The 22,784-nt window shown below is 52.8% G+C and overlaps 1 protein-coding gene across 3 annotated transcripts in view; it reads right to left on the reverse strand.

Annotated features, from left to right (window-relative positions):
• Window positions 1-3,884: 3,884 nt before the first annotated feature.
• The window catches only part of KLHL29 (kelch like family member 29), a 238,969-nt gene continuing 220,069 nt past the window's right edge, over window positions 3,885-22,784 (reverse strand). For all 3 annotated transcript variants that reach the window (XM_055540832.1, XM_055540830.1, XM_055540833.1), the window contains exons 6-13: window positions 18,658-18,860; window positions 17,283-17,542; window positions 14,133-14,331; window positions 13,807-13,989; window positions 13,418-13,598; window positions 7,390-7,583; window positions 6,915-7,059; window positions 3,885-4,648 (exon numbers count right to left, since the gene is read on the reverse strand). In XM_055540832.1, the coding sequence (XP_055396807.1) occupies window positions 4,465-4,648; window positions 6,915-7,059; window positions 7,390-7,583; window positions 13,418-13,598; window positions 13,807-13,989; window positions 14,133-14,331; window positions 17,283-17,542; window positions 18,658-18,860 (1,549 nt within the window). In that variant the 3' untranslated portion in view covers window positions 3,885-4,464. The remainder of the gene's footprint in view (window positions 4,649-6,914; window positions 7,060-7,389; window positions 7,584-13,417; window positions 13,599-13,806; window positions 13,990-14,132; window positions 14,332-17,282; window positions 17,543-18,657; window positions 18,861-22,784) is intronic.

Below are 22,784 nucleotides of genomic sequence, written 5' to 3' on the forward strand. Positions count from 1 at the left end.
TCCTCATTAAAAATATACATGTGTATCTATATCTTTATTATAAAAATAAGGTCATCACTTTATATACATTTTGGAAAAGAGAAAGAACATTGTCCACAATTCCATCAGCTCAGTGAATAGTAGTTTTATGACTACATCTGGTTATTTTAATATACATATTTTACATATTTTTGTGTATATGTATATAGCTTATATATTATTATACACATATATAACAATAGTCATATACAAATATGAATCTCGCTCCCCCCCTTCTATAGGGCTTCCCTCATAGCTCAATTGGTAAAGAATCCGCCTGCAATGCAGGATACCCCGGTTCGATTCCTGGGTTGGGAAGGCCCCCTGGAGAAGGGATAGTCTACCCACTCCAGTATTCTTGGGCTTCCCTTGTGGCTCAGCTGATAAAGAATCTGCCTGCAATGAGGGAGACCTGAGTTCAATCCCTGGGTTGGGAAGACCATTGGAGAAGGGAAAGGCTACCCACTCCGGTATTCTGACCTGGAGGATGCCATGGATTGTAAAGTCCATGGAGTCGCAAAGAGTTGGACATGACTGAGCAAATTTCACTTTCACTTCCCCCTAGTGTTTTCTAGATTGTAGCTGCTGTCTAGTAGAATTACGAGGATTTGGTGCTTTAAGTGCTCAGCATCGTGTCTGGCATACAGTTAGCATCAATAAATGAGAGCTAGTTGTTACATGACCTTTTCCATGGTTCACGTTATTTCCTGATGGATGCCCAGAAATGGATTTACGGGTCAGGTACTCTTTAGGCTCTTGATACATGTCATCAGCCATGCTACTTTCTAAGAGCCATTTTAGTTTACAAAGCCCTTGGTGCTACCCAGGAGTTTCACTGCTCTTCACACGCCCTCCTCATCCCTGCCTTTTTTTTTAAGGTTTGGGAAGCTAATTTAGTAAGTAAAGATATGACCTCATTATTTAAGTTTCATTATTTAATAATTATCAATGTTGAACTTTTTTATTATATGTTTCCTCTTTGCAAGGTCTATTCATGACCTGTTTAACAGTTGGAATCACTTAACAGTTTCTAATTGAATCACACAGGCTTTTTAATAAAGATATTAATCCTTTGTTGTACGGACTACAAATATTTTTACTGTTTTCTTCTTATTTCAGCTTTGAATTTTTTAAAGTTCTCATGCACACACACACACACACACACACACACACACACACAGTGATCCATTTCCTGCCTGTGGCTGTCACAATAAATTTCCTCACCATCCATGCCAGGTCTGATGGTAAGAGACTCTCCCCATGGTTACATGGACACCTGATAAGCAGATACACATGTCTTTCATGGTAAGTACACAGACTCTTCATAGACCCAGAGAAAATATTTCCTTTGATTTAGGCAAATGAGTAGAGAAGGAATGAGGTAACAAACTATTGCTTGGTTTTTATAATGGATTATCATTTCAGCTCTTCATGATTGATATCTACCAGATATTCTCCATCCTTTCCTCTAGGACTGATGTTGCTGAGGGACCAGGGCAGGTATTTTTGGCAAGTGTATGGTCCACTCATCATAAGCTGTCAGCTGAGTTCTTTGAGGACTCCCAGATCCCCTATCCCAGCCCACCTTCTTCCGAATTTTTTTTTTTTCTTGCAAGGAGACTGTAGGTCTTGGTGAGATTTGGGGATTAAGGGTATGGGGTTCTTCATGTGGGTAAAATGCTGGTAAATCTGCCTTCTCCTACGAATCCATTAAATCTAAACGTTTTCCCTGTAAGAGAGGGAGCAATCCTGTCTGGTGCTTTATACTTTTGCCCTGGGCTTTGTGTGGGTGTCCTTAGTAAAGCAAAGTCACTCTATTCAACAGATTAGAGAACAGCCTATGGTAGGACTGAAGAAGGCAGGGAGGCCACCCTGACTAGATTTTAGGATGGAAGGCACAGCTTGTTCTTCTGGAGGAGGAGTGTTGTATCTCAGGCTGATGAAGTGGAGTGGCCATGTGGGTTTGGCACAGTCCTCCAAAAGGGTCTTGGGCACAAGAGTCAGACCAGGGGAAAGCTAACCTTGAAGCTTTCAGTTGCACAGGTATAATAAGAGCACTTAAACTGGGGACTTCTCTGGTGGTCCAGTGGTTAAGATACCCTGCTCTCAGTGCAGAGGCCATGGGTTCAATCTCTGGTCAGGAAGTTAAGGACCCCACACACAGTACAGCCAAAAAAAAAAAAAAAGCATTTAAACTGAAGGGAGATCCTCAGAGTCAATGCCAGAGTGTTTGCAAGTCCCTTTCAACTTTGACTTTAATTGTCCTTGATTCTTGACTTTCAGCTCTATACATTCCCTCGCTAAGGAGTCCTATCTTTTCTGATCACCAAGATCTGCATTTGAGTCTGTGGCAGAGCCCAGACAGCTGATAGGAGAGGCAACACAGGCCTGCACCAGGTTGCTCATCTTGGGGTCAAGGACAGTGGCACACAGAGGCATTCCATTGGCTTCCGAGTCTAGAGCTATAAATATATTTATTATAATATAACAAGAACTTAACAATAAACATATACTATGTACAATACCATTACAGAGAACCCTGTTTTATATCATTCACAGAAATAGCCAGTTTTGCTCCAGTGTGATAGATGAGGAGAGAAACGGGATTTCAATGTCATCTGTGTTGAGTCTCGCTGACCACTAGCACCTCCTTTGGAGGCAGACGCTCACCAACGCTGACATCCGCCCTGCCCCAGGCAGTTAGACACTTGTGCTCCAGTCCTTGGGTTCACACTTGCACCCTGTTTGACATAAATACTTTAAATGACATACAACGTATGTAGTTTTGTGCTTATTACTTTTTTAAAAGAATAAATAATATTAAAAACTGCATAACGAAGCTTGGTATCTTGTCCAAGTGGGAGCCACCTTGTAGTGCGAGAAGTTGATGCCCAACACTGGGACCTTGTGTCATCAAATACTGAAAGATGGAACGCGTGTCCTGTCCTTTTCTCCTTAGAAATGGTTTTCACGATAAGATGACGGCAAGTCGACTTCCCAGATATAAACATGGTAAATGTGTATTTGGTACCAACTTCGACTCAACAGCGCAGCAGTGGCGGCCGCATCCTTCGTGCCCTGGAATGGAAACTGGTCACCGTGTGAGGTTTGAGGGTCTGAGGACTAGCGGGAAGGCCTTTCTCTGAGCCACGGGGTGGCCTCCCCTCAGGGCTCCCCTTGCTTGGGTTAAGATGCTACTAGAAGAGCGGTTCTGCTCTTACCCGTCAGGCTTTGCCTGTCATGGCTCGTCTGAGAAGGCTGTCCCCATCCTGAGAGCTCTTTGTGGCAGGTGCCTTAATATATAGCTATAAATATCAAAAATAGTCTCCTGTGCTTTGTAGACATGTATTCTCCCCCCTTCCCTTCCAGCCTGGCCCGGGTCCTCAGCTTTACCTCATGGAGGGAGCTGGCCTGATGTTGAGAGCCAGAACCGGTTACCTTCCGGAACAGTCATCTTTCCTTGACAGTGCCTCCATGAGGCACGGCTTTTACAGGGCTGTCTGGGAGTTACTTTTTCTAAAAATAAAATGGGGGCTTTCACCACCCCAGCCCCCCAGGAGAGATCCTCTATTCTGCACATAGAAAAATTGGAGCAAATGCCCCACTCTGGCACTACCTACAAAGAGCTTTGGGAATTCCCACATTATCCCTCTTGAGGCCGCCTCCTTCTCTCGGTACTTAAAAATAGCCTTTTTGTTTATCAAGAAAATGCCTTGGAAATCTAAATAATTCATATTGGATAAGAGAAAGCTAGCACAATCACCTTGTCCTTCTCCAGCAAAAACACGGTAGAAAACCCTGTGAAGGGACAGACGGCTGTCCCCAGCGGTGGCCCTGCCCCAGTCACATCAGGCTCCACGTGGTGGCTGGACTTATCGACCCAGTAGGGACTGGTGGCCTCCTTGGCCTCGTGTCCCCATAACGTAGTATTGTCCCTTGTTTTCCCTTGGCCACTGAAAGTGTAGATTGGTTAAAAACAAAAGTAGGAATCAAAGTGGTAAGGACACTTTGATCTTATTCCAAAAGAGCCTGACGTCTAATATTGTCAGAGGATGACTGATCTATGGTTGGCTGGGGGTCAAGCTTGCTCTGCAGGAAGGAAAAGACAGCTGCTCTCTCCCAGCTGGAAAGTTATGTGAGACTCCATTGCATGGGGCCAAGCGAGCGCCTCCGTTCAGAGCAAGTGCCCCTGCAGGAGGGCTGAGGCCTGGCTCGCTTGCTGGGAGGTTTGTGGTTCCTGCTGCCTGGAGGCCACTCCTTCTTGTCCCCCCAAAGGCGAGGATGATTTCCTACATTCAATGTAGAGAGTATTCAAACTGTCCAGCGCAGTGAGTTCCTTGATTGGGTTGGTCGGCCTCTTATCGGTGTTGCTGAAAGTCGATCTTTGTGAGTAGCATTTGCCTCACCAGACGTGTCCACAGTCTTGGTGTGGGCTTTCCGCTGATGTCAGCCGCTTTGGATATATTTCTTTATCACGACACAGCCGTGTCTGAACACAGGGCAGGGCATGTGGGGGAGGAGGGTCCACGTGTTGGTTGCAGGCTCATAGGCTTCCATGTTGCCCAGGGCTGGCCCCTCACTGCTAACAATGCCTCCGGTTGCATAAATCTTGCCGTCAAGCACCACGGCGCTGTCAGAGAAAGCAGGGAGAGACTTAGCCATTGGGGATCCCCCCTGGGACCAGGAGACAGAGCCCTGTCCTGTTGCTGGCTGCCTCTCCCCTTTTGCAAAAGTACTATGGGATCTTGAGGACTTCCCTGGTGGTCCAGTAGCTAAGGCTTCATGCTCCCAAATGTGGGGGACCCAGTTTCAATCCCTGGCCAGGGAACTAGATTCCACATACTGCAACTGAAGACCCTGCATGACTTAAGATTGAAGATCCTTACATGCTGCAAGTAAGACCCAGTGCAGCCAAGTAAATAAATAAGTAAAAATAAATTTTAAGAAGAAAAAAGTCCTATGGGATCTTGCTGCTCTTCTTTGCCCTCTGACCTAAGCTGGTGTAAGAAAAACACCTCTCTTCCAGGACCAATCAGGACGCCACGCTATACTACCCTCCGGCTGCGGGTGACGCTGATGCCTACTGGGCGGCCCGGGGCCTGTGCATCTGACTCAGATTGGCGGGGAGACTCTATGTACAGGTGCTCAGCTCAGGTCACAGGTCTCTACACAGCATCTTGGTGTTGCCAGGACAGAGCTTTCCTACCACTCAAGTCCAGCTGGAAACATGACTCACCAGAATGGTAGCAGACAGGGTGTAAGGAGCTAAACCATAACTGAGTATGGGCTACTCGAACAGGAATTTCACCCTGGCCGAGGGGCTCAGAATCAAAACTTGCTGCTGTGCTTTCTTCACACATGTGACCTTGTGCTGCTGCCTGCACGTGGCCACCAGGGCCCAGTGTGCTCCCAGCATCACCATGGCGGCCCGGGTGCCTACCCTGTGGCACACTCACTGGCTGGGTCCTGCCGTCTCGGGCGGCTCCTTGCTCTTCTGCACTGAATCCCTTACTGTGAGTCTCAGCTACCCCTTCACACAGATGGCCACCCCTGTGCTTCCAGTCCGAGTTCCCTCATCTCAGCTAATGGCTGTTTCTCTTGGCCATCCCCTGACATCGAGCAGATGCGCTTCCTAAGTCACCACCCATTTCTGAAAGCCTGAGAGCCTTGACACAACCTGTGTGTCTAGATTTCTTCCCAGATTCTGGAGCTCCCAGCCTTCTCTCGCACAGCTCCGTGCGGTCTGGGCCCTTCACGCTTCTCCCCCTGTGGCATATCCTGACCTTGCTTCCAGTGCAAGACTCAGCTTAAATCTCCCCTCAGGCATCATCTCTCCACACTCACTTTTACTCTCAGGTGAGGCATGGGAGTCCCCTCACCCACAAGGGGTGCCCACACCCTGATTGTCTTGATCACAGGACAATATTGTCAGAGTTACCATGGACATGGCCATCACGTAGGATGTGAAGGAGGGCTCAAGAACCGTGACATCGTCATACTAACAGGAACTAGGCACTCATCTGGTCCAAGGGCCCATTTATAGCTAGAACTTCCCCAGAGAGAGGACGTTTTTCCCCTGAGGTCACATAACATGTTACTAGTGGATCGTCGCTTTCCTGGCATGCCAACAAACAGCGGGCACTCAGTAAATGCTTTTCCCACACTGAGGGCCAGGGGTCACCTCTAGGAGTCTTCAGGAAGGCTTTGTATGGAAAGGCTGCAAATGGAGTCTCTGGGACCCCTTTAGTTTCCTTATTCCTCTCAGTCCGGGAAAGGATGGGGCTGGAAGAGCACAGTGTGCACCTCACTGCCCAGAGTGATTAAGGTTTGGGACCAGAGCATCCTAGGAACCAGGCCACACTCTGACCTCTACCTCTCTCTTCCTGCGGGGTGGTCTGGTCTGGGTGTGTTTCTGCCCAGGCAGCTTCGGGGCTCCAGAGCAGCCGTGCCTTGCGCCTCACTTGGTCCAGCTCTGAAGATCCATCAGGATCATACGTGTTGTCAGGGCATAAACCACCGTCATCCCATGTAGGGTATCCATAGCTTGGGGTGAGCACTACCTCTCATCTGTGACCCAGCAGGCAGGCCTGGGGAGGGAAAACCTCACAACACCACCCTCTCCTCTCACTGAGAGAAGGTGAGGCCTTAAGGACCCAGGGCTATTGGAAGCCTTTCCTGTGCAGCTTTGAGGTGGGGTGGTCTGCTGGAGCCCAAGGGTTGGGCTTCTGGGCCAGGTGCTGCCCTGGGGTGCTTTCCGCTCTGCTCTGCATGAACACCCACACCCACGGTGCTGCTCTGGCCTGGGCACTGCCTTGGTCACAGGATGGTGGTCCGTCACCTGCACCGACCCCTCCTGCTGTCCCTCCCCCTGACTTCCTTGCTTCCTGCCCCCTCACCTGCAGAACTGGCGAGAGTGATTCATGTTGGGGCCGGCCTTGATGTTCCCTTTGTCTGGGTCGTAGATGGTGGTGGCTCTGGCATAAGCCCCACCCAGGATGAAAATGAAGCCGTTGAGGGTGACGGCTGGAGCGTACTTGTTGTCTGTCGGGAGAGCAGGGCAAGGGACAGGTCAGGGTCCTCTGCTCGGCCTGCAGAGACCTCCAGCATCACTGGGTAGCCTGAGGACTGAGCTGGGGCCAGGAAGCACCTGGCATGGACCAATTGGCCCTTTGTCTGGGTAGCGGGAGCTGCAGCTGCACCTAGGCTGGGGGTTCACTTCCCCACATTCCCCTTCTGCCCCCCAGCCCAGACTTGGGTCTGTAGAACCCTTGGGCTCAGCTGGATATCTGTGCTTGGGATAGTGAGACTGAATAAATCAACAGGGTGGGGCTGCTGCCCTGGTCTTGGGCTGAGGAGACAATTGGTTCTCACCAATCATTGGGGACTCGATGAAACTCCATGTGTTGGTCTGTGGGACGTAAGATTGGAGGACGCCTGCAGCTCGTCCTGCCTCGTTCACGCCCCCAAACACATAGATCTTCCCACCACACACGGTGGCTGCTGCTGAGTGCACTGCCTTGGGCAGAGGGGCTACCGCCTCCCATTGGTTGGTGATGGTGTCGTACCTGTTGAGAGAGGAGAATAGGTGCCCAGAATCAGAGATGGGCCTCGTGCAGGGCAGGGGCCCCAACCAAGGCAGCAGACATGGGGGAGCTCCACCGTCTTCTTTCTGCCCTGGGTGTAACTGGAGATCACAGAGGTAGGGGCACTTGGGATGAGTCACTCAAGACCACCCAGGATTTTGCCCAACCCAGCCCTCTCCGCCTTCCTCCTGAATCTCAGGGAGCTCTTGTCTATCTGTTGAAACCTCTGTGCAGACTTTTATCTTCCTTCCTTTACTCACACTGGGCTCCCCAGCTTCCAGGCCCGCAGTCCTCTCTGTCCAGCTCAGTCCTGCTCTTTTCTTCTCCAGTCCTGCACTGGGTATCTCCCATGGACTGAAATATACCCACCTATGACCTGATGCTGGGAGGGATTGGGGGCAGGAGGAGAAGGGGACAACAGAGAATAAGATGGCTGGATGGCATCACCGACTCGATGGACATGAGTTTGAGTAAACTCTAGAAGTTGGTGTTGGACAGGGAGGCCTGGTGTGCTGCAATTCATGGGGTCGCAAAGAGTCGGACACGACTGAGCGACTGAACTGAACTGAACTGATGGACTGAAAACTGGGGAAATAGTGGCCTGGCCCAAAGAAGAATGTGGGAATAGAAGGAGAGGTGAACTGAGATGGTGCAGCGTGAATCACTGTCTTAGTTTGGGGAGTTGCCTAGGATGCCTCAGGGTGTCTGGGCAGAGGGGGCACTACTCATAGGACAGGCAACCAAAGTTGGGAAGGTTTGGGAAGAAGGATGAATTTGTCTTTTCTTCCCGAGGAGTTTAAAGTATCTGCGGGTAGCAATTTGGGGATGTGCAGGGGCAGTCAGTATTTTGGTCTGGATTAAATATTCAGCTTTGGGATCATCAGCATGTAGATGGAAACTGAAGGCAAGGGGGTTCACAGGGAATATGTGCGGTGAAGATGGGCTGAGGACACTGGGGAGATGCCAGCCTATAGAGGGGAGCTGAGAGGGGTCTGAGAGGAGTGGTGGTGTGACAGGAGACAAAGCTGCAGCATGGCGGATGTGATGGGAGGTCAGGAAGCCCCAGCAGGTCACTGGTGGTGTGTCAAGGGCACATTATGTGAAACAGGAAGTGCAGGGTTATTTATGTATGGAGGAGGAAGCGGGAAGCCAGGCAGTGGAAATGGCTGGTGGAGACATCTCTTGGGTGAAACTTTGCTGGGAAGATGGGCCAAGAATGTGGGACTTAGAAGGGACTGCTAAGAGGTATTGTCCGTAATATGCTGATAAACTGTAAAAACCAGTTCTCCAGGGAAGAAAGTCCTGGTGTGTAGCCTTTGCTGATTTCTGTGATGTAAATTCATGACTGATTTCAGGCTACCAATAGGACATCACTGACTGTGAGGCTGGGAAGAGAGACCGAGAAGCACCCCAGGACACAGAATCTCCTTCACATACAGACGCAGTGGACAGTAGAGTACAGGCAGTGGTAAAATGGAGTAAAAAATTAGATAGTGGTGAGTTTTGAGTATGAATTGCCTTTGTTTTTAAATTAGTTCTAAGTTTATAAGACAAGTTTTATTTTTTTATTTTATTTATTTGCCACATGGCTTGTGAGTTTGCGGGATCTTAGTTCCCTGACCAGGGATTGAACCTGTGCCCTCAGCAGTGAAAGCATGGAGTCCTAACAACTGGACCACCAGGGAATTCCCTATATGACTTAATTTTTAATAATATTTGTAGCTAACAATTGACATGCAGAGTTCCTGAAGATTTAAGCATGGGCTCCCATGAACCAGTATGAACCAGCTCTAGCACAGCACGGGTTTTGTTTTACTTTTGGAGGGGAAGGTTTGATTGTGTCTACATGCTAATAGGAAGGAGCCAAGTGGATAATGAAAGATGAGTTATATATGAGAGAAAGGGGAGAGCTGGTGATCAGGGGCTCCTGGCACCTGGATGCAGATTGGATCCACAGTGGAAAGGAAAGTGGTGGCCATTTAGGCATGAGGGAGGAAGTCAAGGATGGCATGAGTGTCAAGGTAGATGCAAGAGTGATGGCAGGAAGAGGATAGAGTTCTTGATTGATGGCTCCAATTTCTCTGTGAAGCAGGAGTAAAGTATTGAAGGAGTCTGCAGGGTAAGAGCCTTGAGGGGAGAAATGAAGGTGGGAGACACACGCTCTCGAGAGTGGGAGAAGTGGTTGACAAGGGACCCTCGAAAAGATGCCCTGTACTGTGAAGATCCAGTAGAGATTGGAAGATTTCAATACATAGTGGAGCCAGTCTCCAAGATCATGGGATTTTCTCATGCAATCAGCCCTAGGGGGCAGGTGTGGAGATGGTAAAGGGTTGGACTGAACAGATCTTCAGGATGTGTGGTGCAGGACAAAGAGGCAAAGTCAGAGGATGGAGACGTGATGGAATGTGAGTTCCAGGCAGGACGGGGGAAACCATGAGAACAGGTAGCAGCTGATGGCAGGAGTAGACTTGGTGTTGAGCAGACTGGCCACTGAACTGGGATTGGTGAGGTCTTTCTTCCTGGGGCAGCTGTGTCTGTCCGTTGTTCCCTGAGGGCTGCTCTCACAAGCATTCTCTCTGGATCTTTCATTCACAGCTCACAGTTCACTGTGCTTTCGAGGGCTCTGGACCCAAGGCGGGACCTCCATCGTGGGCTTGCTGCACCACCACATGGGATTCCCCCAGGACACCTTTCCTGGGAGGCACACTTTTCCTTGTGAGCCTCCTGGGGGCACGAGTCATTGCACAGTCACAGCTCAGTGACCCAGGAAGACAGTCTTTCCTCCAGGTGCCCCTGGCTGTGGAGACATCCAGCTTGCACAGACTTCGGGATTTGAGAAGAGGCTCCAGCACCTTGAAGGGCAGCAGGAGCTGATTCAACGAAGCCCCAAACGAACGATATGTGGCTAATGGGAGATGGAATAAATAGGAGATATGCCTTTTGGGACAGTGTCAGAAGTTTGGGTATCTGTTTTTTTTAAGTCAATGTGGCAGAGATCCAAAGAGCTCCTGCACAAGGAGCTGGGAGACAATGGAAGGTTATGTGGCTGTTAGTCTTCAGGCTTTCGGTACAATGGCACCTTCCGCCAAACGCAATGTTCTCGTTATTCCAGGTGGCTGATTGCCAAGCCACCAGCCCTCCATCAACTCAATCTGTCAGCTTCCTGCTTGGGAAGGATATGCTAATGACATGCAAATGACCCCGCGGAGTGAGGCACTCGGCTATCATTTATCCAGTAACCACAGCTACCGCAATATATGGCCATAAAGTATTAGACCCGGTTATTTATATAATGATATAATACAGGTTTGTCTATGACACTGTTGTTTTAATCTATAATTATATAATCTTACTCGAGTCCTGTAATGCCGTAATGTAATGTAATTATCATGCACCATACATCTCATTCATTATCGATAGAAGAGCGATTTGTACCATTAGTGCTTCCTGGGGAACAAAGCGTCTTCATGTCTGTCCCCATTCCCCTGACCCTCCTGTCACCCAGAAGTTTCCGTCATCGCCACTGTGTGGCACAGAGATTGACCAAAGGAGATCCAGCTCTGTTCCCTGGGAAGCCGTGGGCATCCCTCCATGTACCCTCCTCCCAGGGGTCTTCAGGTCTGCATCCTGTCCCTACAAGGACAGTTGACAGATACCAGTGGGCTGGGGAAGGGGCTCAGGGCACCATGCCCTGGACTGCTCCTCGATCTCCGGGGGTCCCAGGGGGGTCTTGCTCCTTCTGTGCCCCAGCTGATGTTTCATAGCAGAACAAAGGCTGAGCCAGCCACCAAGGCAGTCTGATATCGGCTGCTCCCGAGCATTGGAGCACTGCTCCTGGGCCCAATGGGAGTGGAGCCTGTCCCCGCTCTTGGTGCATTTGATCCTTGAACAAATTCCTGTATTTATCAACAAGTATAAGTTTGCAAAATGAGTAATCAGCATCTTAGGAGATTAAAAATAGCTGACAAAAGCAAGACAGGATGACAGATCTAGCTCAGTTTACTCCTACATAGAAAATGTCTCCTTTTCATGTGTTTATAGTGGATGACAAACGACTGGAAGCTGGTGCTTCCGGAAAGCTTGGGGCTTGACGGGCGTGCAGTGGGTCCCACAGAAGGCTGTCAGCACCAGGGCTGACCCAGGTTCAACAGCAGTATTAATATCTTCATAATCACACAGGGATTCCCCATTATCTCCAAATCAATATGACAATTAAATGTTACTGAGCCATCTCTGGGCTCCACTTGGGGGAGTTAAAAGCCCACAGTGAACATCCAGAGCCTGTGTCACTCTGAATCTGTCTCTGCCATAACATTTGTCAAATGTCCAATTAGCCACCAAGGGGAAAAAGACAAATTGAGGGGTTTGTGTGACTCCACAAGCAATAAGCTGTCACAGGGGGGAAGATGTGCTTTCCATGGGAGTCGACGCTGTAGGCCAGGATGGTGGGCTAGGCTGGGGGATCCTGTGAGTGTGCTCAGTCGTGTCCAACTCTTTGCAACCCTTTGGACTGTAGCCCTTAGGCTCCTCTGTCCATGGGATTCTCCAAGCAAGAATACTGGAGTGGGTTGCCATGCTCTCCTCCAGGGGATCTTCCTGACTAAGGGATCAAACCCAAGTCTCCTGAGGCTCTTGCATTGCAGACAAACTTTACCTGCTGAGCCGTTTTAGAAGCCCCTAGGGTGTGGGAAGGACGTGGGAAAAGGACTCCAGTAATCTTAGCTGTGAACCCCCTGGGCTGAAACTGGAGGCCAGCTCAGACTAACTTGCCACTCTCTAGGTCACTAGATCCTGGGAAAGCAGGTCTGCACTGCTGACTGCTGCTGACTCACAAAGCTGCTGGAGCTCTTCCTGCAGCTTCTCTCCAAGGTATCTGTTGCTCAAAGGCAAAGACTATTTCTACCTGGAAAAATGCCCTCCTCCAGCCTCTGGCCCTCCTGCCTGTGCCAGATCCCTGTTCTAGGTGAGGCCAGATTTGAGGAAGCCAGCCCAGGGCTTCCAGCAGAGGGCAGGCTTTATACACACGACTTCTATAGAGAGTTCTAGAGAATTGGCCAGGCCTGTGTGCAGTGACTCTTTCCTGTGTTATTACTACAAGCAGATTTCCCAGGATGTGTGGGATGGAGGGAGGAAGGGAGTGTCCCTGGGGTGTCACCTCCGCTTGGTAGGGACATGGCAGTCACATTTGGATGATGGTTCCAGCTTAGCCCTGCATGCATGCTCAGTCATGTCTGACTGTTTGTGACCCTATGGATGGTAGCCCACCAGGCTCCACTGTCCATAGCATTCTCCAGGCAAGAACACTGGAGTGGCTTGCCATGTCCTCCTCCAGGGGATCTTCCTGATCCGGAGACTGAACTCGCATCTGCCTGTGTCTCCTGCAGGCAGGATATTGTGTGCTATAGGCGGATTCTTTACCCACTGAGCCACCTGGGAAGCCCCTCGCTTAGCCCGACATCCCAGCACATCTCTGGGCTGCTGCTTCCAGTCCTAGTAAGCTTCCTAATTGCCTGGTCAGGACAGCAGCAGGCCCACCCTGAGCTTTTTCACCACTGGATCTCATGCCTTGTTTGTCCCCCTGATTGGGACAAGAGTGCCCCGTCTCGGTGACTGGGCAGCTTCTCACTCTTCCTGCTTCCACCCCACTATCCCAATTCTTCTCCCTCTGCTGGGCAGGAAGAGCCTGGACAATGGCCTTTAAATGTCCAGCCTGCAGTGGGTCTTAATTGGGTAGGGGTTGAGGAGGAGAAGCAGTGTGCATTTTAACTCTTGGGGGACATTAGAGGATGCCCATGTCATGACCTTGGCCTCCTTACCTCTCCACGTGGTCCACGTTGCCTGCCACGCCGAGTCCCCCGAGGGTGTAAATCTTCCCGTCGTATACAAGGCTGTTGTGCCGACAGCGGGGGACCGTCATCCTGGAGACGAGGTTCCAGTTATCGAGCAGGGACATGTAGCACCAGACATCGGCCAGCGTCACCCCTGATTCCATCCCACCTGTGGGCAGTACGGGAGGGAGGTCCAGAGAGTGGGCAGGGCGTGAGGAAAGGCCCATGGCCGGGGGGCCCAGCCCCGGGGGCAAGAGGAGGCTTCACGTGCAAAGTAGACACTTCTGGGCCTTGTGTCTTCCTTAGCCATGGTGTGGGGAGAGGACCCCCGGGGAAGTCTGTGCCCTGTGCCCAGCCCAGCCCTGAGGGGGCCTCACCTGAGAGGTAGATGTTGTCCCCGGCACTCACTACACTGAAGAACTCGCGGTCATAGAAAGGCAGTGAGGCCAGCGGGTACCACTTGTTGTTCTGTGGGTTCCAGCAGGTGACAGCCACCAGCGAGCGCTGGGTCATCCCCACCATCTGACGGCCCCCCACCAAAACGATGACCTCGGCCACACCTGCAGGGACACGGAGGGGCACCCTTGGGACAGCCTGACTCAGTGTCAGCATCTGTGCCTGTTGCCTCCTGGGGGAACCCACCCAGAGTCAGGCTGATGACAGGGCACCTGCCTTGGGGGGTTTGGGGCAGGCCCTGCCATACCTGCGGAGAGGCGGGGCCGCGTTCGGGGCGTCTGCATCTCCTGGCGGGCGTGGGGCAGCATGTGGTAGCGTTTGGCCTCGTTGACCAGGTCCCGACACGCTTCTGATGACTTGATCAGCTCCTCGTTGTCCACCACGTTGAGCAGGTAGCTGGGGTGAATGAATGGGAGGCGGACCACCGCCAGCAGCTCCGCTGCATACTGCGAGTTCAAGGAGACACGGGATCTTCTTAGATCATAAGGTGGCACCACCTCATGTGAGTCGTATTGAGAAGGGAGAAAGGAGGGATGTGGGGCTGAGTGCAGGGATAATTCTCATCTGCATTTGGCTTGGGAGTGCCGACCCTGCTCATCCCAGCCAAGATAGAGATCGTGGGAGCTCCCAGCAGCTGGAGGCAAGAAGGGAACCCAGGGAGAGGTCTCCGTGCTGGGGCTGACCCTGGGGTGGACCACCCTTTGGTCTCTTGAGCACCTCCTTCCTGCCTCTTCCTCCCAGGTCATGGGCCTCTGTTTCATACCAGGCTGCAGGGGACCAAATGAGGATTCTGATCCTCAAAAAGGTGTGTGTGGGGGCAGAAACTTAGGAACAGATGGGAAGGCCCGGGAGAGCTGATTGTGATCATTAAGCTTGCAAGTCATGACCATTCCAACCTGTGCCTCTCCCCCTCACCAGCAAACCCCTGGAGTGGCACCCCATTGGACCCCACCCCTGAACTGAAGGCTTTTCACTGACTGATTTGAATCCCCCTCTTGTCTGGCAAACTCTTTGCTCATTGCTGTAGTTTCAACAAACAAGTATTGGTGACCACTCTATGCCATTCACTGAGTTTGTTTTTGGGGATGCAAAGGCCAGTATGACCCAGTCTCTGACCTCCAGGTGTACACAGTTTCATGGCAGGGAGAGGATCCATCACATCAAAGGACTCTTCCCAAAGAAGAGTCTAGTGAGGGGTGGTGGGGATGTGGGAGAGGAGGCTCCCCAGAGTGAGTGATGTCTGAGCCTGCTGTGGAAGGATTGCTGACTTCTCCAGGCCTAAGGTGAAGGAGAGGGAGGCCATTCAAAGCACACACAGAGGCACTGGAGTCTGAGAGAGCATGGTGGTGCATTTGGAGGGACCTCTGGAACTTATTGGGACTCCCCTGGTGCCTCAGCAGTAAAGAATCCACCTGCAATGCAGGACATGTGAGTTCGATCCCTGGGTCTGGAAGATCCCCTGGAGGAGGGTATGGCAACCCACTCTAGTATTCTTGCCTGGAAAATCCCCTGGACAGAGGAGCCTGGCAGGCTACAGTCCATATGTGTCTAGCAGAGTCGGACATGACTAAAGCAACTCAGCACACACATGGAGTTTTTTCTTGTTGGATGCAGAAGCCTTCCATTGAGGGGTTGGGTAGCAGACAGGGAGAAACAAGACTGGAGAGGTGAGCTGGGTTCTGGCCTCTGCTGACCTCAGGCTTGGCTTGCTAAGGGCTGTGTAGTGCTTCCTGCAGAGTGGATGAGGGCATTCATGAGGATTTAATTTTTTTAATTTTAAAAAATTGTATTAAAAATTTTTTTTGGCCACACTGCTTGGCATGTGGGATCTTAGTTCTCAGACGAGGGATGGCCCTGCATCTCCTGCAGTGGAAACGTGGAGTCCCAACTGTTGGATCACTAGGGAATTCCCTCATAGGGGTTTTAAACAGAAAACCACAGGACCAAACATGTTCCTAGGAAGACCAGCAGGCTGCAGGGATGGGAATGAATTTGAAAGGAGGAGACTGAAGGCAGGGAACCCTCTCAGGAGACAATTGTGGTCATCCTGGTGAGATCAGGGGGCCGGGAATGAAGAGAGAGAACTTGGCCCTGGTAAGAGGAGGCAGCCATGGCAGCAATGTGTGGCCACATGGAGGTGGAAGGCGTGGGAGGACTTGGCTTCTGCCGTGGTTAGAGGGCAGAACTGCTATAAGGAACCCAAGAAGACGGGTAGGTCTGGGGGTTTATGAATGAGTGGGGCTTGGGAGACACTGGGTGGAGGGGTCCTGTAGACAATCAAAGCAGAGGTCTGGGCTGGAGGCAGATCTGGGGGTCGTGGTAGATGGTGGTGGTCACTATTACAGTGGCCTAACTTGACTTCCTTCCTCTGAAAATGAATCTTGCTCCATCCCCGCCTGGGAGGTCAGGGGACCGCCTTCTCCTGGCCCAGTGGCTTGGGTTGGCCATCTCTGCATCCTGTGTGCACTTGATGCTGTGGATCCAGTCCCTGCCCCATCCCTCCTTCCCTTGTGCCTCTTCTTGCTCCATGTACAACAAAGTAGCCTGTCATCTGTCACTCAGCTGCCTCAGCTCTTGCTGGGCTCCCGTCTCCCTGCCCCATTTTCCCATCCATGCTTTCTAGGTGGACTCTGAGCTCTCCTAAGAGCCACCTGCGTGTCTGCACTAACTGTGGGGGGCTCCTAGCACTTTGGAATCCAGGCAGTCCCGCTCAAAGCACGGATCCCAAATTCATTCCCATCCCTGCAGCCTGCTGGCCTTCCTAGGAATGTTTGTTCCTGTGATTTCTCTGTTTAAAACCCCCATGAAGGAATTCCCTAGTCAGCTGGAGATCCCCGGGGCTGTGCTTGACCTCCTGTGACTCAGGGGCTCTCTTGGGGATCACGCCCTGCCCTTCTGCTCTGGACTCTGGCTCTCATTTCTTCTAGCTGTCCCTTCCAAGGGACTTGCCTTCCCTTCTGACAGGCGAGCGGTGGTTCCCCGTCTCCAGCCTGGTTTCCATTCAGTCCAGGTGCTTCCTCTCCTCTCAACTGCCAGAGCCGGGGTGGGACTCCTCCTGCTGCATTTGAGGGAGCCCAGGGCACCTGACTCAGGCACACCCTTCTCTCCGCAGGGCCCTGGTGATGCCCGCATGACCCTGCGGACTCTTGGTCGGCTTGGGTCTCCTGCAGGTGCAATGCCAGCCCTCGAGAATCCTCTGGTGCCTGATTTCTCTTCTCTCATCCCCCTTCACCCCTCTGCACCATGTGAGCTAGTCTGGCCTCCCTCTGCAAGGCCCGCTGGTTCTCACATGCTCCCACTGCTGGTTAGACCAGGCGGCCCCAACTCCCTGCTCCAGATGTCCTCCCTCACCAAGAGGGAGAGGGGCGGGAACTGGGGCAGGTGGGTTGGGCCCTACCTGCGCGCGGGACACGGGGTCCTTCTTGATCCACTTGATGACGGTCTCGTACACTAGCTCCTCGGCCTTGGTGTTGAGGCTGTCATTGGAGATGTAGGCGATGAAGTCATCCTTGGAGATGCTGAGGATCTCCTCCTGGGCTGCCACCTCGGGGAAGATCTGCAGTGCGAAGGCCTTGGCCATGTGGTAGAGCTCGCTGCACTGCATGGCCTCGGCCATAGCCAGCACCCCCAGGCAGTTGCTGGCCGTCAGCTGCTTCTCTGGGGGCAAGAGCACAGGACGGCACCGCTGACTGCAGGGGAGGGGTCCCCGCCCATTCTCATCGCCTCTCTGGACCCCTCTCTGAGCCCATGTCCTTGTGACCTGCCTTCAGCATCCAGAGTCCCCATAAGCCCATTTCCTGTGTCCCTGGAACTTCACACCCATTTTCTGGGTTTTCCTCTGCCCCGTCTCAAACTGACTTTCCTGAGGCCTCCCTCAGCAGAAGGACTGAGACTGAGGTATGGGGTGTCAGCACCAGGCTTAGAGCTTCCTCACTGCCAGGGCATGAAGGAGGCCTGGGCTGGGGGCAGGGGTCACACCGAGGCTTAGGGTGTCTTCCGTAACTGTGACAGACAAGTCTGGGGTCACAGACTTCTACTTCAGCGTCACGACAGCAGGAACACCCCTCATAAGCCCATCTACCATCTCCCACAGGGACTCAGCCTCACCCAACCTGACCTCCAGACCTGGGGTCAGTCTGGCCAGGGCTCCTGAAATCTGACTAATGGATCTAGACATGGCTGGGTCCTAGGAGGCCCTTCACCTTTGTGGATTTAACTCTAGAGTCATAGTTCCTGACTCTTCTAGATGGTCCATTGCCCCAAAGTCACATCTTGGGCCCCTGGCCATCCCCTCACCTGTCCCCACCCCCATCTCTCTCACTCCATCCCCAGGCTGGTTCTGGTGACTCCCATCTCCGCCCTTCCCTCTCCTGCTCTCACCCAAACTGGGCAGCTCCAAAGTGTAAAGTGAGCACGTTCTCTGGGTTGAGGCCTTGATGGAAGCAACTTGGTTTAGTGTTTAGATAACAGGGCTGTGAAGCCAGGGCATGGGGGTCCCATGAACAGACCATTCACATGGGCCTCTCAGCCCATTTGTTCTCACAAGACTGCCTGGGGGGCCCAGTGTGACGCCTCTGGCCCCCGGGGGAGCAAGGCAGAGAACCCCTCTGTCCACCGGTGAGCAAAGGCCTCTGCCCACAGTTATCCAAATGATCATCTTAAATCTGCTGGGAAATCCAGCTGCATCCCCAGACGACCTGGCTGGGCACGCACGGCCCTCCCCACTCAGGCCTTGAATGTTCCGTCCATTGGTGCTGCTGCCCGTGGCTCACCGAGAAAGGACACGCAGACTTTGCAGAAGGTGTGGAACTGGAACTTGCTGGCCGCCTCCAGCAGGGTCTTGGCATTGGCCGAGTCGATGACCAGGGAGCCCGTGTACACAAACTCCAGCAGCAGCTCCAGGACGTCGGCCTGCAGGTTGGACAGGACCAGTTCCAGCTTCTCCCGGCCGCATTGGCTGCCGTCTTGCACCGACCTAGGCACAGAGACCAGGGTGTCCTTACCTGCGGGCCTGCGGCCACGGCGCCGCCTCCTCACAGGGTTGGGTCTCCCTGCACACCTCGCTCACAGCCCTTCGTTTTAGGACTCAAGGGACACGGCCAGTGACACACCTGAACCTAGCGACCTGACACGGGATCTGAAAGAGAAGAGTCTGACCAGAGACGCCCAGAAGAACAGAAAACCCTGCTTATCACTACTCGGCATGTCCATGCAAAAAAAAGATGCAAATCAAAAAGCATGAGCTGTGGATGGGGACGAGGACTAGGACTGGACTTAAAGGGAAACAATACGGTTCGGTTCTGCTGCTGACCCCGGCGTCTCCGCCAAACATGGTCAGCAGGCCTGGGGCCCCAGGGGCCTGGCCTGCTTCGGATGGGAGAGTCTCCAGAGTGACTGAGGCTCCCGACCGGCCGTGATCACAGCCGACCCCTTGATCTCCCCAAAGACTAAGGACCCCAAGCCGCCCCGGAACCCTGACTCCAACCCCACCTCTTTCCCCAAAAGCATATTGTTTCCTTTTAGGCATGGAAAGGAAGCCCTTCATGACATTGCTTTGAAACTGAGGACGAGACGAGATAGACGGACAGAATGGTTAGAGCCGGGAGGAGGGGGAAGGGAACAACCAAGGACTTCCGCCACAGACAGCCAGCAGCCATGACCTAGGACCTGGCCCGGGGCGGGGCCCTCCTGCCACATGGAACACGGGGTCAGAGGTCAGAGTGGCCTGCGTGTAGAGTGTGCATCGGGCTTGTGAACTGGGGGGAGCGGGGGAGGGACACAAATATATAAATATGTTTATATCTGGTGTCTACAGAAATACAAAACCATTACAAAGGCTCCTAAGGCTTGGCAGCCGCGCCCTAAAGCTGGACCTGGAAGGAAACAGATAAGATGAAGCAAAAATAACACCAATCAAGAAGTGACCAGGAGGAGAAACACCCAGAATGTTAAGAGTCAGGAGGCAGGGTTATCAGAGGTGGATTGGCTTGGCACCCGGTCTTGGCTGCTCTGACCTGTCCTGGTTCCCACACTGAGCCTGGTCCTGCCCAGGGCTGCATTCAGCCACGTGACTGGGAACCACTGCATTCTCCCTGTCCCTCACCCCACCCTGAGGATGCCAGGGGCCCAGACTCTTGTGACTGGTCCCTTGGATGTCCCCGTGGCTGGCAGTGGGGGTGTGGAGGTGTGGGGCAAGCAAGCAGGCTGGCCCCAGCGAGGCCGACTCCTGTATGAGCTGGGCGTAAGGGGACCTGGGTGCCCCAGCTCTGCCACCCACAGCCGGGCAGCCTTGGCCTCTCTGGCCCTCAGGCTCCTCTTCTGCAAAGCAAGAAGACTGGACTGGATGAGGTCTAGAGTCCTGCGGAGCATTTCTGTGATAGAGGCTGGAAAATGCCTTCCCAAGAGACTCTGCTCTACATGACAGAACCTGAAATGCCGCCATTAGCACAACATTCTCTCTGGTTAGGCCCTGGCCTCGCAGGCCCTTTACAACACAAATATGACCCGGCGGGGAACAGGTGAAGCTGTGAGTCTGCATCCGGGTCCCCCATCCCAGGGTACCACGCTGGTCCCCCTCCAGAATGGTTCATCCAGCCAGGAGCCTGAAGGGTCTATTCTGCCACAAGTCCTGGGCAGGCCCAGAAAGCTGAGTGGGAAGGTGTAGGCTAGATAGAGTGTCTGAGCAGAACCCCTTCTCAAGCCCATAGACACACACAGTTTGTGTGAGTTTTAAAGTGTCTTAACGCACCTAGTCTTCAGCTGTCAGGATGGATTTCCATGCTTGGGTGACTTTGTTAAGTATAAAAATGGTTTATTATGGAATCACTTGAAACCACAGACATTCTGAACACCCCAGGCCTCAGGAGGTATCTGGTCAACCTCTTACTCTACTCTGCTTTCATTCCTACCTGCCACTTTCTGCCCCCCACCACCCCCAACACCGTCCTTCATGCTCTGGGGAGGTCACGCTGGGCCACAGCCAGGGCAGGGCTCATGAGGCCAAAGTAGGGCTGCTCCCCTTCTCCAGAGGCTCCCAGCCCCTGCTACCTAGCCCCATCTGGCCAGCTCTCCTGTCTCCCTGCAAACTCTCAGCACAAAATCAGAGAGGAGCTGAGGTAGGACTTTAGGATGTACACACACACACATGCACACACATGCACTGAAATGCATGTGACATGTGACCCTGAGGACCATGGAGACACCCTGTGGGGAGGGGTGTTGGGCAGATGGAAGGCCAGTGGAGCCCACGGCCCCAAGTGATGGGTCTGGTGGGACCTGTGTGGTTAAACTTGTGGGGAGATGCTTGTCTTGCCCAGAGTCTGAGCCAAGGATAGGTCCTGGGGACACGGTGCTGCCTTATGGCCGAGGAGCCAAGGGTTGCCCAGTGGGGCACAGGGGGATGTTGACCGTGGCAGGTGCTGTCCAAGGACTGCTGCTCCTGCGATGCTCAGCTGGGGCTCCGTTCCCCACATCCCCCACCCCCACTACCGGGGCCACCTGTGGAGGGGAGCCAGCCACTGAGCAAAGGATCTGTGGGCAGTGTTTGGAGGTCCCTGGGGCCAGATGCCAGACGTTGTGAGCTGAACAACCATTCCCCCTGGCCACAGAGGAGCACGTGGGGATGTCATGGAGACTTTTTTGGGTGGTGGAGTTCAAGATCTGGAGGAGGCAAGGCCCCTGACAGTGAGGCCTCCTGCAGCTCCCTTGCACAGCAGGTTCATAGTCCACACCAGCATTCCTGGGTGGGCCAGGCAGCTGTGGGGGCAGAGAGAGGCCAGCGGTCACTCTCCTTCCCTGACCATCAGACTATCTTGGGATAGGAACTCTGTGCTCCGTCGGCCTCTTCCCTCTGAGCAAAGACCCCCTGGAAGGCATTACCCTTGAAGGGTGGCCCTGATCACCAGTGGGGAGCTGTGTCTTCCCTAGATGACCATTCTGTCCCTATCCTAAGCTGGCCCATGGGCTCTGAGCATCCCAGTCCCCTCAGCCCCACAGAGTATCTGGGGAGCTGCTGGATAATCGGGGTCACGACATGACCTTGGAGAGAGGGGCAGCAGGGCAGGAATGACAGCCTTGGCAGGGTGGGGCTGTGGCCTGACACTGGGGGCAGGAGCATGGGAGTGAGGGGTAGGCTGGAGCTGTCCAGTGCACGCAGGGCCCACAGGCTCTCTCAGAAGACTAAAACTTCCTGCGGTCACCTTCTCCCAATCAGGGGTATGTCCCCAGGGTATGGGACACAGGCTCTGCTTGGCAGATCTTGGCAGATGTGCTGGGAATGGCTTACCCCAAATGTTAGGATTTTTGTGACCCCACCATTAGCAATTCACTCTTGTGGGGTAAGAACCGCCTTCTTTAGAATTCAGGACAGAATCTCATCCACCCCCACACACCTCAGAGATCAGATGCATTCACTCTGCAAGCTGGATCTGGAACTACTGGGGCAGTGGGGAGTGGGGGTAAACACAGAGCACGGATGGATGCAGATGGCCCCCTGCTCCACTCAGCAGGGTGGCCCCACCCAGGACTCGGGATGTGTGATTCTCTCTCTCTCTCTCTGCTCTAGTCACACTGCTCTGTTCTCCCAGGAAAGGGTTAGCCTTCCACCCACAAATGCCCAGCTCCTCAGGGAAGGAGGGAGAAAGGCACATGGCTAGACTACTGCGTTAACTCTACTGGGCTCCCCTATATGCCAGGTCTGTGCCACTCAATTACAGAGATCCTTTTAGCTTCCCCCTGAGAGGGGGCTGGAGTGAGAAGCCCAGCGTCTATACATGGGGCTTGTAAAAATCAACCTGCACAAAATTTGTCCATCTGTTTTCATTTACTATGAAAAGAGGAAAGAGTTCAAATGTACTGGTGGCTCCAGAGGCTTAGTGAGAGGAAAGAGAAGGTAGAATGC

This window comes from Bubalus kerabau, chromosome 11, assembly GCF_029407905.1.
Source record: "Bubalus kerabau isolate K-KA32 ecotype Philippines breed swamp buffalo chromosome 11, PCC_UOA_SB_1v2, whole genome shotgun sequence".
In the NCBI taxonomy this organism is placed as follows: domain Eukaryota; kingdom Metazoa; phylum Chordata; class Mammalia; order Artiodactyla; family Bovidae; genus Bubalus; species Bubalus kerabau.